We start from the raw sequence: 17003 nt of genomic DNA, 5'->3' as shown, positions 1-17003 counted from the left end.
TTCGACCATTACCTACATCTTTTTGGCTCTGAAATCAATGTTACGGATCAGGTGAAGTATATGTGGGACTAATTCTTGATTCCTGGACACCTAACATTGAGTTCAGAATCAAAAAAGCGTGTATGGCTTTCGAGCAATTCCGACGAACCTTTGGTAAAACTTGGGGTCTTAAACCCAAATACATCAAATGGATGTACACAACAGTTGTACGGCCAATTTTGGCTTATGGATGGCTTGTGTGGTGGCAAAAGGGTGAAGCGAGGACAATGCTATCTAAATCAGGCCATCTTCAAAGGATGTACCTAATGGCAATGACTGGTGTGTTCTCTTCTACTCCCACGGCTGCTCTCAGGGTTCTCTTCGACGTGGACCTACTCCATAATTACAAATACATCTCAAACAAGAAGCAATTTCCTGTACTTACCGATTATGGGTTCTTGGTTTCATGGAAGAGAATGTTGTAAACCGCAGATCTACTGACACTTCGTTTTTACAGCTATTCGCTATAGCTGACACTACACTGTCTTTTAAGCGAATATATTTTCCATTATGTGTGGAGTGCAATCCACACTGCCATAACACATTATGAACAATGTAATATACTTATTAGAATTAGCATTAGCATTGTTACAGTATAATTCGTAGATTGGACACTAGTGATACTCATGCTTTACTTTTGAGATCCTTTTCTAGAATGATATCAGAAATCAAGAAGGGGAGTGGTCTGGTCCTTGATTCCAGTCTTAAACAAAAATAACAAAAGCATGAGGATTACTACTCCTGGCCACGCCCATCTTCACCGTAACTAGGGAGAGGAAGGAAGTGTTGATGTAGTACTTACTTAACGAGAGGCCACCGACTTAGCGACACCCTCATAAGTACCACGGAGTTGGATAATGAGGAAGGTATTCGTTGGGTCAGGATTTGCCTGTAGCTGGCAATGTAACCGTGGTAGATCTTACCCCGTAACACACCACGTAAAGGTATCTACCCAGCATTACGGGTAATGTACAATGTAATATACTTATGTTCAGATAGCTAAGCAGCTATTTAAGCTCTCGGCCAACTCAAGGTCGAAGCTAGTAATCACATGTCTAACTAAAATTGGGGAACTGAATTCAGTTAATACGTTACACCTCATATGGATATCTGGCCATTCTTCCATAGCTGGAAATTAATTGGCTGATAAGTTGACTTCAGAAACCCATAACTTTTTTTCTGCTTAAAATGCATTAAAATTTGGCCATTTTCACCGGTGGATTGAACGGAACCGGTAACTTGGTAGGCAAGTATAAAATGAAGTGCAGGTACAAACATTCTAATTTCTAAAAAAAAGGACGGAGACACCGACTTCGACCAGCGGTCATACAGACTGAACACTTAACACCTAGCATGAGACAATGAACAGGACACACCCAGTGGACGAGTGGAGAATATTTCAATCACGAAAAGTCTCCTCCTTACCGAGGCAGTAATCGAACCCACCCTTCCTAGCACATGCATCTAGACGATGGACGTCACTAACCGCACGGCTACAAAGCCCATTTCCAGATTAAGTTCATTTTTGATTTTTTTTCCTTGGGAATTAGGTAATATATTTTCTTTCAAATCTGCTTTACCACATTTTTTTCAATCGTTTGATTTTTTTTTCAAAACATAGTCATTCAAAGTCTTACTGAATAATTATGAACATTTCGAAATCATCCACAGTAAAAAACGACAATAAAGATAATTTATAAATCAGCAGAATAAAATCGGGTTTAGGGCAGTTTTAAACCGAGAGAAAACATGTTCGGATTTCGGTCCTTTAAGGCTTGTTTACAGACCAGAAGCTTGTCAGCAAATTTCGCTTCCATATGTGTGCTTCCATATGGTGGCTTCCGTTGAAGAAAATTAGAATTTAGGCCCGATTTAAAATAAAATACGGCTGAAATCTCTGAGAGTCCGAGTTGTGAACCAGCCTATAAATTAGCCAGGATTTGTTTTACTTTTCGTGACGAAATTTCATGAGTCCCGCCGTTTTGGAAGCACACGAGAACAAAATCAATGGACAAGATTTCCGATATGTGAGGCTATATTTAGTGTTATTTAAATCAAGTGCGATCAAAAAGGTCTGTGAACTGATTGGATTTGACATTTATTCGCATGCGTCAACCATATTGCCCCCGTAACGCTGGGTAGACACCTTTCCGTGGTGTGTTACGGTGTAAGATCTACCTCGGTCACATTGTCAGCTACAGACAAATCCTGATCCAACGAATACCTTCCCCAATATCCAACTCCGTGGTACTTATGAGGGTGTCGCTGAGTCGGGGGCCTCTCGTTAAGTAAGTACCACACCAACACTTCCTTCCCCTCCCAAGTTACGGTGAAGATGGGCGTGGCCAGGAGTAGTAATCCTCATGCTTTTGTGATTTTATCCTAGATTGAAATCAAGGACCACACCCACCTTGATTTCTGATAGCAATCTGAATAAGGATTTCAAAAGAAAAACATGAGTATCACTAGTGTCCAATCTACGAAGTACACCGTAACTATGCTATGCTATGCTATGCTATTCGCATGCGTCAACCATATTCGTGAACTAATAAAAAAAACATTTTATTAATGTTTTTTTCTTGTTGATATACTTGTCATTCTTATCCGCAGATTTTCCCTTTTATGAAAAAACGTTTTAGCACGGATCCTCTCTTCTTTCATGATGAACTTATTAGTTATAAAAAATCACGATAATAAATATAATCCGGGAAAGCAATAATCCCACCCTATTGCTCTCTTGCTTTTGGGACTTTTCTACTTAACATTATTTTTTCTTATCTCTCTAATGCCCAGACTGGCTTGAGGCTATTTATGAATTATGACTATTTTTTGTTATTTTCAATTGTTTGGAATTTTAAAAGTTTTAGATATTGGTCAGTAATAGAATCCTAAATGCATTTTTAAAATAATAAAATAAAATTTCATCAAAGTATACGTAAAGGCTATATGTTCGCTCCAAAAATGAACTTCTTATAGGAGGCCCGGGTACCCATAGTGTTATATACCGATCGACTCAGCTCGACGAATTGAGGTGCTGTCTGTGTGTGCGTATGTGTGTGTATGTCTATGGACAAACAAATCTTTGCCACTTATCCTGAGCCGATTTGCTTGAAACAAGTTGCATTCGACGCAGAAACCTGTCCCATTGTTTCCTATTGAAAATTGGGCGGATCAGACTATGGGATTCAGAGTTATGGTCAAAACATATTTTTTTATATGAAAATTTCTCACTTATTTTTTGGCACTTATCCTTAACCGATTTGCTCTCAACAAGTTGCACTCATTTTTCGGGCACTTACCAACAACCGATTTGCTTGCAACAGTTGCATTCGCTGCCATTGTTTCCTATTGAAAATTGGCCAAATCGGACTATGGGCTCAAAAGAAACGGCCTAAATACATTTTTTTATAATGCACGAGAAGGCACCATCACCGCTAGGTGGATTAATCAGATTAATCATATTTAAAAAATGGCTAATTTTTTGTTCCTTCGTGTTTTTGTCCGCGCTCTTACACGGAAAACACGCTCTTACTTCTTACACGAAAAATGAAAATTAAGCCCATAAATTTTGAAATTTCCACAGCTCTTAAATTTTGTCACAAGGTTTTTCTGTCATGTCCCGTTTTGCAAGTGCGTTTTCCTAGGTTTGTCCCGTTTTTTCACCGAAACGATTTGGTCAGAGGATGTAACGTTAGCTCATCACGCAAATTTGTCAATAATTCAGCGTTAAACTGCTTCTTTAAAAAAGTGTATCAAGTATATTTTATTTACATTAACTACTATCTTCGAGGGTGACAATGGGTCAAATGAGGGTGAGAATGTGTCACTGTTGCAATTACTTAGAATGCTTGTAAAATGAATTGAATGTATCTGAGGGCAAGAAGACTAAAAAATAAGAGACCTTTTTGAACGATTATGCTCTACGATCTCCAGGCTGCCAGTGAGAGCGCTGACCCTTTCTCATCCCCCAGACCCATTGTCACCCCTGATGGCGGTTACGGTGTTTTTGTCCAAAGAGGCTTATTTTCAAAAAATCAGTATCTCTAAAACACCCACTACACGAAAGTATAGGTTTACCTCTTTCACGTAGGTGCATTTTTAAAATGTTCTATCGGGGGTCATTTTTCCATACATTTTTGAGAGGTTTGATCGGCTATCATTTGAGATTTATATGGAGTTTGCGCCAAAAACAGTGAAAAAAATAAAAATTGTTCTAGATCCCCCGATAGAACATTTTAGTTCACTCACGATATGAAAGAGGAGATCATATACTTTCACGTGGTGGGTGTTTCAGAGGTGTACTGATTTTTAAAAAATAACGTTTCCCCAAAGAGACACCGTGCGGTACACATGAATCCGTTTGAAATTGGCCTGAGATTTTCGTTGCCATCAAACATGGGAAGATTTTTTTTAGACAATCGAAAAGATAGTGGCTTTGAAAATAGCTAAGTTAATCGACGTCTGATGGAAAAATAGACCTGTATCGGCACAGGATACACTAACTGGTGTTCAGAGAAGCACACCAAAGATTGTCGGGATGCAATGATTGAAGATGAGAGTTCAGATCAGCTGATCCACCCCACGTTGTTCTTTGAGAATCAATTCCTTGTCAACTGGTTCCCGTCTGAAGGATCCACACACTTCTGCTTGGAAATGTCTCAAATTTCTAAGCGGGTTTCTCACATGTTTCAAAGCGTAAGTAAAACCTTGCTCACAACTAGGTGGTTTGATTAGGGTTTCATTCATCTCACTTAATTACTCATCGCACTGTGAAGTCCGGTTCCGTACATATATGGTGAAGAGTCGGAAGACGCTTCACTTTATCTTTCCGTGCGGACCTTATCAGCTGCGGTGGTGCATCTTCTTCATTTTTGTCGCTTTTTTATACGCAGCGTACTTCGGAAGCCAAATCGAAATGGAAATATACCTGGCGAAAGTTATGTTAACGATTTTGAGGGTTATCTGTGATGATAAGTGGGAAACACTCCGTAATAATGAGGAGATTATTTTTAGATTGTGCAACCGAGGATTAGATTACGGCGCTGTGTTCGCGAAATTATTTACCGAGATAACAGCGTGATTGCAAGCAATATTTCCATTACACCATTATTTGTTGTAATGATGATACGATCTGGTAGCGTGTTTTGTTCTGGTTTTTCTTCTATACACGGTCGTACCTACAACTGAGGTTTAATTTAATGATTAGCTTTATGTAAACAGGTCAGAGGAGGTGGATTGATGGGAAGGGTATTAAAAGTACTGAGTAAACAATGTCATTATTTCGTCTTATAAATTATACTTGCTTCAATATCTTTCCAAACATTTTCAATAAATCTATCGTACAGGGATATTATTGATTTTAAAGTACATTCAAGTTTTTGATCAATAGTCCCTAGCTTTCGAATTGAAAAATCTGTTTATTTGCAGTCGCTCAATCCTCGGTTGTCTCAAAGCATGCACGTTCGCTGCCTATAGCATTGTTATCTCTTCAAAAAATATATAACTGAAAATGGAAATAGCCTGATTCGACTTTCAATTTTTCGTTAGGTCCATTCGTGAAATTTATATTAAAACTTAGTGCTAATTTTATACTTCCGAAATCGACTAATGCTTACCGAAATGTCTTTCCCCATTTTCAGGAGTTGAAGAAACACAACGTTTCGGTGGTGGTTCGCGTGTGCGAGCCCAGCTACAAAATTGAGGAACTCGCCAACCAGGGCATCATGGTGCGAGACCTGGCCTTCGAAGATGGAACTTTCCCGCCACAGAACATTGTCGAGGAGTGGTTCGAAATACTGAAGCAGAAGTAAGTAAACTGTGACGCCCCTGGAAGGTATCGATATGTGTGTCATCGGTTAGTTCACTACGCTCCCTGCATGCATGTTTTGTGAAGTTTTTCAAAATGTTATTAGTTTCCTCATTGGAGCAAATGTAACTTTGATTTAGTAGCTTGGCATTGCTTTTGTAACCCCTGAGTGTGTACTGATCCGTCAACCGTAAATTGTCAGTTTCCTATATAGATTCCAGGACGACCCGGAGGCGTGTGTGGCGGTCCATTGCGTGGCAGGCCTTGGCCGAGCGCCGGTTTTGGTGGCACTAGCATTGATCGAACTAGGACTTAAGTACGAGGCAGCTGTGGAAATGATTAGGGAGTAAGTGCACCAAACTTTCTATTCTATTCATTTGAAACCACTAATTATATGTTTTGCTATTTTTATCATTGCAGCAAAAGGAGGGGTGCTATCAATGCCAAACAACTATCATACTTAGAGAAGTATAAGCCCAAGTCGCGACTAAAGCACAAAAATGGTCACAAGAATTCGTGCTGCGTGCAATAAAACTATCAAAAATCCCACCAGTTAAAGTGTTCATTTTAAACAAAATCTAAACCGAGAAAGAAAGCCGACAGTTTTGCGAGCAGGATAGTTTAGGCACTCACACGTACGTACATAGCAGAGATACATGCAAAGAAAGCCAGGGACAAGACGGACGCGCTGCTTCGCCCATGAGAAGGAGCCAGAGAGAATCCGTACAGGGAGGAGCAGTCTATAGGAAGGCAATGAGATCACTAGAAAGCGGCTTAGAGCGAAGATCGGTCGGAAACTTTACCAATGTTAGATGCAGAGGGGAAAACGGTACGAAAGCAGAGGAAACTAGACTTGAATCAGTCATAGAGAAAAGGGTTATCACAAATATTACAACAACAGGACAGTGATAGGTCCAACGGGGACACAGACAAGAGTGCAGGCGAAACTATAAGGCAAATTATATATACACAAGCATAACTTAAAAGAAACAGAACAGAACATTAATAAATAAATAATTGCATATACTAAAACAAAAAAAAACTAGTAAAAGATGGAAGATACACGCAAGAATATAAAATGCAAAATGCTATTCCCCATATTGTATGAGTATATTATAAATTATTGAACGCAAGACTAGCAAGACGAAACGCAAAACAGTACTTTTATAAAGTAAGTGATCCACTACTATTACTAAAGCAACCAGAAAGCGGGTGATCCGCGCTGAACGAACGAAACTTTTTTTTCATTCATTGAACAAATAGAATAAACAGCTCGAATGGAAATATAGACGGGATTTGGATGTTTTGCTGACGAACTGCAACAGTCAATGGCGGTGGTTGGGGCATGTTGTGCTATTAGAGAGTTATAGCAAACAGTTAGCCGAATTTTTAGAACAAACAGAGAGATATTTTTAATAGTCCGGATTTAGTTGTTTTCTCTAGAGACGTTAACCATAAATAGAACAATCATCGTAGAGGAGACCTTGATAGAGTATTTTTTGTTTAGGTTATAACAGTAACCGCTTCGAAGTGGATGAAGTGCGGTGATAGCTTTGGTGAATAGAGCACGTCACGGAGATAACTTTTCGACGTAAGTTTTGATGAAAGTCTAATGAGAGTAGCCTCTTGATATCAGAATTTAAAATTACAATACAGATGCAATGGAATTGGAAGTGAAATATGGCGCTTCCAGTGCTTGCATCCTACCTAGAAAGAGCTGAGAAAAAGTTTTTATGGTAGATAACTGAGAGTGAAATATAGGAAATTTTGTCTCATGAGTTTTTTCCGAATCCCTTTGAAGATTTTATATTTTAACAATCCCGTTCATGCTCCTGTATTCGCGAATGCTTTTCCTTATTTTTGATAGAACTAAAGGTGTGCCAAACCATACCGATTGCATTACGTGTGTATTTTTTTCCACGTTGTGAAGAAGCAGTTTCCAAATATTTGGCTATTCAGCTTTTGTTAAATGCTTCCACTCGTTTCGAAGAGCATTTTGGCATAGCCAATGTGGGTTGGATTGGACGTTGTTTAACCTGCTTTACAAAATTTGATACTAATATTCTAATTTATTTATTACCAGACTAAGGCCGGAGTGGCCTGTGCTGCACATAAAAGTCTTCTCCATTCAGCTCGGTCCATGGCTGCACTTCGCCAACCACGCAGTTTGCGGAGGGTCCGCAAATCGTCCTCCACCTGATCGAACCACCTTGTCCGCTGTGCCTCGCCTTTTTGTTCCCGTCGGATCGTTGTTGAGAACCATTTTGAGTGCTATTTTCGTCTACTCGGGTGGAAATGTGTGCGGCACCACTCAAACTTAAGTTTGTTGATCCTGATGTAGTTACGTGCCACAATATCTATGTCGTCGGCGAAACCAAATAGCTGAAAAACGTACCACTCGTGTCAATCCCTGCCCTTCGAATAACTCCCTCCAAAGCTATATTGAATAGCAGACACGAAGGACCATCACCTTGCCTTAACCTTCTGCGCGTTTCGTAGGGACTCGAGAATGCCCCTGAAACTCGAACTACGCACATCACCCGATCCATCGTCGCTTTAACCAACCGTGTCAGTTTATCCGTAAATCCGTGCTAGTGCATCAGCTGCTATTGCTGGTCTCGATCGATTGTATCGTATGCGGCTTTGAAGTCGATGAATAGATGATGTGGGGGCACGTTGTATTCGCGGCATTTCTGCAATATCTCCTGGTCCGCGGTAAACCTTTCGCCCATGAGTCCCGCCTGGTGCTGGTGAGTCCTGCCTGGTATCGGTGCTAGTCGACGCTAGAAAATTTGTGAGAATACCTTTTAGGCGGCGTTTATTGTCAGATTTTCTGGATATGATACACTGCGCGGCGTTTGTAATGTTCCCAAATGGGTACTTGCACAAAACTTCACGCGGCGAATGACTGTCGAAAGGTACGGCCGCGCCAAACGATACACCGCAATGCTATTCACCCATAAGAATCAAGTAAATGGGGTGCAGAAAGCGCGGCGGTACCTTTCATGAAGGGTTCGCCGCGTGCAATTTTGAGAAAATCAGGCAATAGCACTTTTTTAGATGAACCTTCCAGACCTTCCATTCATTCCTGCGCCAGAAATCCTGATGGTGATCTTCCCCAGTGGCTTTTTGGTTTTCCTCCTTCTCCTCCTCGATTTCCTGGGAATCCGGAGCTGGAAAACGTTCGTCCTGCACTCGTGCTCCCAAGTTCGGCACCATACCGCAATCGTTGTGTGCCACTCCCACACCTTGGTCGGTTTAATTCTAAGGATGACTTTGTGACCAGTCAGCACACGGAAGAACTAAACTACTCAAAGTGAGTTCAATTCACCCAACTTCGCACTTCCGTGCGGGAGGCCAAATTTGAAAAAAATGGGTCGAAGTAGTTTGCTTTTACTCCCATGTTAAAAAAGTACCTAGCGTAAGTTCTATTCACTCAATTTCGACCTCGAGCAGCAAACTTGAGGTTGGCTTCCCGTATCGAACTGGCGTCGATGCATTGTTTTGCTTCTTTGTTTTCGATGAGAATGCTTTAGTGATTCCGACGCGAATATTCCAGGTACTCCGACGGGAATCTCCAGATATTTCGACGGGAATCCTCCAAGCATACCGGAGGAAACATCCAGAAATTCTGAAGGCAATCCACCAGGGATTTCGACAGGAATGTTCCAGGGATTCCAATGAGAATCTTCTAGAGATTCCGAATAGAATCCTCCAGAAATTTCGACGGGAATCCTCCAGGAACTCCGACGGGAATACTCTAGGAATTCCGACGGGAATGTTCCAGAGATTTCATCGGAAATACCCCAGGAATTCCAACGTGAATGTTCAGGAATTTCGTAGGCAATGTTCAGGGATGCAGCGGTAAATCGTCAAAGGATTCCGAAGCAATCTGGCAAGCAAATCGTCGAAAGACTCCGTATTAACCCTTCGAGAATTCCGTAACGAATCCTCCAGCGATTCCGGAGGGAATCCTTCAGGGATGTTGAAGCAACTCGTTGAGGGATTCCGAACCCAATCTTCGAGGGATTCCGAAGCAAATCACCGAAGGATTTCGAGGCAAATCGTCGAATGATTCCGAAACAACACACACTCCACACAACACTCCAGAAGAATTCCGAAGCAAATTAACGAGAAATTCTGAAGCAAACCCTCCATGGATTATGAAGTGTATACCCCACAGATTTCCAAGGGTATCCCTCGAAGATACCGAGAGGGTTCCAGTGTGAATTCTTCTGGATTCCGAAATACCTCGAAGATTCTGAAAGGAATTCTTTAGAGATTCCAATGAGAATTCCTCTCGGTTCCTAATGAGAATCCTTCTTGGATGCTGATGGGAATTGTGGAGATTATCATGCTGCTAGGCAAACGGAAGTCTGCTGGAAAACTGGCACTCTAGTCCGTGATTGTTGACCACATGTCTTTGACTGCTGACAAAGTACCATGATTGCTTTGATTGATATTTTTGTAGGTCTCTTTTGTTGTTCATGTCAAGCTTACTTTGATGCTTTCAAATCAATTAGATATTGCCTATTCATAATTAAACCAAGGGGAATTCCACTGCCACACAGGAATCTTTCTCAGAAATGAGAAACAAGTTTATTTGTCTTCCACTCATTTTATTATGATAGAATGAATGTGGGAGATAACTCAATTGTCTTCAAACTTTTTCAGTAATTCATTAACTTTATGTTGAAAATTGATATCACTGCTAAATAACTTTTCAAATCCTAGGGGGCTAACTGTTTATAGGGAGGGCTAAGCCTCCCCTGATTTACGTCATTTACGTAATTTTATTCTTCCGTACAGGGTTTAAACTCAGGCCCACTGATAGGTGAGTGACAGGCAAACGGTGTCCACTACTCAAACGCCGGCCCAGAGAAAAGCATTTTTCCCGAATAGTGTCAATAGACTCTACGTGAAATCTTTTTTGGTAGAAAACAATAAAAAGCAGATAAGCTGATGTACCTATTTGTGTGGTCTCTAATGGCCGGAGCGAAATGCGATGACAAGATCTGACAAGAAAAGGCCGAGTCATGGCTTGCTACTTAACGATTGACACGCTGAGGTGCTAATATATTCTATATTACACGCTGATGATAGCTTACTCAAACCCCACAGTATTGGAGAAACCATCATCAGTTTCATACAAGAGGACGCCGGATTGATCATTGTAAAATTAATTAGGTGCACAGGAAAATTTAATCCTTTTTTGATAGTATTCGAAGATTTGCGCTGAAGATCTAGATAATTTCGGTCAAGTCTTCCGCAGTACCGTATTCCGAAATTAAACTTCTCATTGGGTTGGATCTGTTCGTGTTTCAACTAAGAAATGTGCATTTCAGCTCCATAAGCGATTTACATACGTCGTCTAATTTTACTCGGAACTTATATAGATTTTTTATTATTATTTTATCAAATCGTTTAAATCTTGCTACAGTACGTGAGTTGGGAAAATACTTGCTGGTGTTAGTAAAATCCAAATAACATCTGTTTTTGAAAGCTGATTTTTTATGAGTATTGGCTACAAATCGTTATAATTAATTAAGAGCAACTTCTGCATCACTCTCAGTAATCCATCCATGGCCATATTCGACCAGTATCAAATGAGAAAATTGTGAGGCGTTCACGAAATTTTGTTTGTGAACGGATCATAAAGGTAGAGTAGATATCGAGTTATAAAGGTGAAATTTTGAAATTGGTATGAATGAACCTTTTGTTCTAGTAAGGGAAACATTACTCAACAGAGAAACAGACGTAAAACTTGAGAACATATGATCGAGGATGACTCTAACGACCAATTTGAATTTGAGTGATTCCGAGTTTCACACCTAGAGGCGCTAGCGTCGTAATCCTTCGAGTTTGACATTGCACTCTAGCGCCTTCTGGTGACCATGTCATACGAAATATTGTTTCGTGCAACATCCTCGCAAGATGGTGGTAGAGGAGCTAAGCAATGGATTTTTAGAAAATTGTTCAAGCTGTTACGTCTGTTTGTCTGTGATTACTCTATGAGGCAAACAATCACCGCAAGTTTATCAGCCCACCATATCGACGTGTTATAAGCCAAATATATTTCATATCTGTTAATTCAAGCATTTCACATGCTGCTTAGTCAAAGAAAACAGTCTCGTCCACTCTACACAGCAATCATGTATAGTGTAGCATTCCGTACATGCTGCATCTCGGTGCAGCACAGCGTATTTATTTAGTCTAATTATTCCATACAAGTCAATCGTAGCGTAACAGCCCCAAACCACCCAATGTATCAAGTTCGTACAGCAAATCATCCTAATCCTGGCGATGAACTACTGTGAACCCCCCAAAGTCGCTTTATTTAGAATTTATAGGTACTTAATCAAATCTCAGTTCCGAATAACCGATTATTTTTGAGTAGAAAACAACAGCAGCAAACAGCCAGACAACCAGGAAATCAATCACTACATGAATGCACTAGATTATATGTCAGAGTTAAATTAAAAACTAACTAAATAGAATGGAATAACGCAAGCAAGAGTATCTTAAATATACCAAAAAGAAGGCTAACAAGTACACGCAACTACACAGAGACTAACTATCGGATCATAAACATACACAACACATCAACACTTGTACAACTGTGTATTACTGAGGAGTATCTTTTTCGCTGTCCAACAACGTTTCGATTGATGTTTCCGCCGAAAACGATCTCCACGCCCTATATTCTAATAGTTTTTTCGATCGGTGTGTTTAGCGTCAGCCAGTTTAGACAATGCGTATATTTTATGTCAGAGCAAGAAGAAGAAGAATTAGAATACACTCTTACACTGACCACTCTTTCCCCCACATTACACGTAGCAAAGATTAATAAAGATGTATATTTATGGGAAAAATAACCTCCAAATTATTGCATGTGGATGTCGAATGAGGAATAAAGAAACATTTGAACCATTTTTTGACAGTAGAATATTTATTCTAGCGAAAATATGTTTGTGGGTGTCTCCTTCAGACAGCAATAAACGATAAACATAAACAATGAAAGCATATTTAATCATGGATCGTTCATTTATTCGATATTAATAAACATCAAAGTAAAAGAAAGTGTTGCTAGTACCACATCACTAATGCTACTAAGAGGAAACCGGAAAATTCTCTCTCAACGATCTCAAAAGTGACCCTTAAAAACTTATGGAATGAGCTCGACAGATCCTAAATGGCTCAGTGCTAGGAAAGGATGGTGATTTCTCGAGCAAGCTACCGCTTAAAATGAACATCAAATAACGCAACAACACAATGCTGCTTTCACGCGCCAAATATACAAATACACCAATCACAAATCAGGTTAATTCAACAGAGAGTGAAGTTAATCAAATATGAACATCCTTAAACACTCACCTTCCCGTTCGGCACATTCTTTGCACACACGCATTTGTCCCCAATTATCCACACAAGAAGCAATACATTAACAGAAAACAAACGAAACACTACACTCGCAAAACGGTTCCAAAATTTCACATGACATAGCAAAGGAAATACAGTGAACAGTATAAACAAATCGGCGCCCTACTTTCGTTCCAGTGCATTTTTACAACATTAAAGAGTTACAAGCACACTGCTTTGTACTGTTTATGGCTCTGATTATTATGAACAAAAAATTCTAAACTGTGGACAGTGAAAAAAAAGTAACTGTTGAATGTAGCAGTCAGTGATAATGAATAAAATTAAAATTCTAGGAAATCAAATTCAACTAAATGAAAAGTTTTAAAAACAAGTTGGTACTAAGACTTAGACACCCTACACAATAAAGCCAAAACATGCGCAGCGAGACGGCGCAGTTCTTCTTCCCAAAAACACATCCCTAAAGAACATTGAGCAAATTTAACACCACAGCGTTTGTGAATCCCACCACTCCGAAAACGTTACTATGACTCAATTGGATTTGGATTTTATTAGTTTCCCATGATCTTTTATTGTACCTTTTTCTGGTCATAGAACGAATCAAGCAAAACTTTAATTTACTGAAAGGTTTACTATGAAGAGTCACCAATAGTGTGAACTGAAATAGAATTGATCAAACAACTATCACCAGTAGAAACGCTGAGTAAAGTGAATATAATAACATTTTTATTTCAATTAAAAAAACAAATTTAGAAACGCTATTTTGGGTTAATAAATAAAAAATACGAGGACTCGCATAGTTCGAACCAGTTTCACCCTACACATATTCGTCCTTCATCTCTTTCCCAGGACTTGCAAGAGTAAGAATATTCTGAACATGTGAATCGAAACAGTCATTATCGTTGTGAAACATTGAAAAAAAAATCATCATATGAAGCAGAACCGAAATCCAATCATTGATCATTGTCTCTCATGTTCATACACTACGCTAATAAAAATCACAAACATCATGAATGAAAATAAAATGTACTAATGACTTAATGGAAGTAATGCCCAAGAAGGATGGTAACAGAAATGCGGAAGCGATCAAAACCACACCATCAGGAAGTGGGATGAGAACAAAAACGGAAGAAAAGAGAACTGGGAGTGAAACAATATTATACTGAAATAGATATTGTAATTTTATGAAGAAAAAAACAAGTAATAAAGACGTCGTGTCTTATTTGTGTCACATTTCTATAAAATCTGTTAATGCATACTTTATATTGCACGTTGTGATGTATCACTCCAGCGCCAGCCAGCTGAAGCAAATCAGAAAAAAAACTTGGCCAAAATACATAGAAAAATATAATGTTTTCATCAGCACTTTAAAATAAAGACGCAAAAATTTACACTATTCTGGGCGAACATGGAATACCTTCTTTAGTTTTAGCAACCTTCTGGAAACAGGGTTGGCGAAGAGTTGGGAGTGCTAGTTCTTCATTCTTCGCGCCGCACACCGCCAAAGATGGTCCTGAGCACGCGTCTCTCGAATACCGCGGGTGCTTGCAAGTCCTCCTTAAGCATGGTCCCAAATATCATGTCCGTAGAGGACCACCGGTCTTATTAGCGTTCTGTACATGATACATTTGGTGCGGGTGTAAGTATTTTTTGACCGCAGTTTTTTTCTGTAGTCCATAGTAAGCCCGATTTCAACAGATGATGCCCCTCAGTTTTCACGACTAACATTATTATAGCTTCAATGGTTTGACCACCTTAAAGCAGCAGCACACTTGATGATTTTAGTTCAAGGATGTTATCGATCATTTAGTAATTTGCGTTCGATCATTTAGTAGTTTGTCAATAACTCATTCCAAAAGCTAAATTTCAAAATGTGTTGTATGGTAGACTTCTAGTGCGAAGGTTTTTCTACAACTCTGCCTTATGGTTCGTTGTTTGAATGCCACTAGTAACAGAGTTATGGCTATAGTTTCAGTAACTTGGACTAAATGATAACAAAATTCCAATCATTTAGTTTGAGTTATTGCAACTAGCGGTCTAGCTCCGTTATTAATTGAAATCTAACAACGAACCATTAGGCAGAGTTGTAGAAAAACCTTCTCACTAGAAGTCCACCATACAACACATATTGAAATTCAGCTTTTGGAATGAGTTATTGACAAACTACTAAATGATCGAACGCAAATTACTAAATGATCGATATTAGTTTCGCAATATGTTTCAATACCTATATTCATTAATGTTCGGCCTGCGAAGATTCTTTTTTGACGTAGGACTTACGTCTCTCTTTACTATACCGGGTGTCATTTCAAAATATTCAAATCGACCGCGTTATCATCGATTGAACAGCACTCACACCTTTTAGCAGGGAATGAAGTCATCGAAGCCACCATCATCAGCCGAAACCTAGCCAGTACAGCAGCAGTCCACCCTACAGACCCGACCAAGCAGCAATGCTGAGCAGATACCGGCAGCAGCAGCAGAGTCGAGCCGAGACCGGCCGGCATCGGTGATGAGCCGAGACAGGCTGAAGAAAAGCCACATGATGCAGCATGTATGTCCAAAAACAAACGGTTCTTCAGAGAGCCAATGATAGAGATCAATATCAAAGCTTTCAATTCCCTTCGGGATAGAAATTGCAGGGTTGTTACGGAGATCCTGAAATATTTTCCACGCCAAATCCGCGCCGACTAAAATCAAATCTACGCCATTTCCGCGCGACATGAAAATTCATTCTGCGCCAAATCCGCGCGACCCAAAACTAAATTCTAAGCAAATACACGTTAAATATCAATGTTAAATATTACGCTGAACATCACAACAATTTAGTGAACGTCTTTTTTCGAGTTCGTTTTTATAATATTACTGATTTTAAGTATATGTTTTAACTTCAACGTTACACATGTAAATCTTATCACCCGAAATCCCCTGTCCGGGTGTTTCCTTCCTTCTACTACTAACAATGTTGTCTCAGAAAAGAACACCCTACTTCCCACCTGAACTGCAATTCTAAGCTCGCTTGCCCGGCTTATTGGCCTGTATCAAGCGAAAAGTCCCGTTAAGAAATAGACGCCAGCAGCGAGCAACAAGCGTAAAAAAAGAAGAAGCCCTTCTCGAACGCGTTGATGATGATGACGCTTTGGCTGACAAAGAAGCGGGATACAAGACACTGGCTGATTGGCCCACCAATTGGGAAGCAGAGAAGATTCAAAATAAGGTATAAAAGAAAAGTGCATTCGCTAGCAGAGCATTCAGTCTTTTTTATACCACCACTAGAAATTCGCGGTTATTTGAAAAGATCGTTTTCTTACTTTTTAGACTTAGCCGAAGCAAACAGCCTTTTCCAAGGCTCTAAGAGTTAAAAATAATGTTCTCCTTCAGTCGCTATCGCACGGATTAGGAGGCCCTACATTCCCTGCTGGGCCAACTTGTGGTTTATTTCAGGCAGTCCTTCAGTGGGAAGGTTGCCACTGTCGAGGCTAATATTTCGTGACCGGACAGATACTTCCTGAATTTTTTTTTGATGATTTTTGTTCGAGGTAGATTTGATTTGTGTGTCGGTTTGATGAGAAGATTTTGCCAAGGAATAGTATGCAACGCCGATTATTTATCCAAAATTGGACATATTATGTATCTTAAAAGCATGGTCAAGTCAAGTCCTACGTCCACTTAGCGGTTATGTCACAGACATTACCCACTGTTCGTTTTTTTTTTTCAACCATTTGTACTCTCAACGGTTTACTGAATCGTTTAGATGATGGAGCACCATTACTCCAAACAT

The 17003-nt window shown here is 39.7% G+C and overlaps 1 protein-coding gene across 4 annotated transcripts in view; it reads left to right on the top strand.

Moving 5' to 3' along the window:
- The window catches only part of LOC134212900 (PRL-1 phosphatase), a 179562-nt gene extending 165096 nt beyond the window's left edge, over window positions 1–14466 (top strand). For 3 of the 4 annotated variants that reach the window (XM_062691205.1, XM_062691207.1, XM_062691206.1), the window contains 3 exons: window positions 5679–5845; window positions 6048–6191; window positions 6266–14466. In XM_062691205.1, the coding sequence (XP_062547189.1) occupies window positions 5679–5845; window positions 6048–6191; window positions 6266–6377 (423 nt within the window). In that variant the 3' untranslated portion in view covers window positions 6378–14466. The remainder of the gene's footprint in view (window positions 1–5678; window positions 5846–6047; window positions 6192–6265) is intronic. The other variant, XM_062691208.1, reaches the window with a different exon arrangement.
- The last annotated feature ends 2537 nt before the right edge of the window (window positions 14467–17003 follow it).

The sequence above is a fragment of the Armigeres subalbatus genome, chromosome 2 (assembly GCF_024139115.2).
Source record: "Armigeres subalbatus isolate Guangzhou_Male chromosome 2, GZ_Asu_2, whole genome shotgun sequence".
NCBI lineage: Eukaryota > Metazoa > Arthropoda > Insecta > Diptera > Culicidae > Armigeres > Armigeres subalbatus.
The sequence above is the reverse complement of the archived record's forward strand: the minus strand, read 5'-3'. Positions and strand labels throughout refer to the sequence as shown.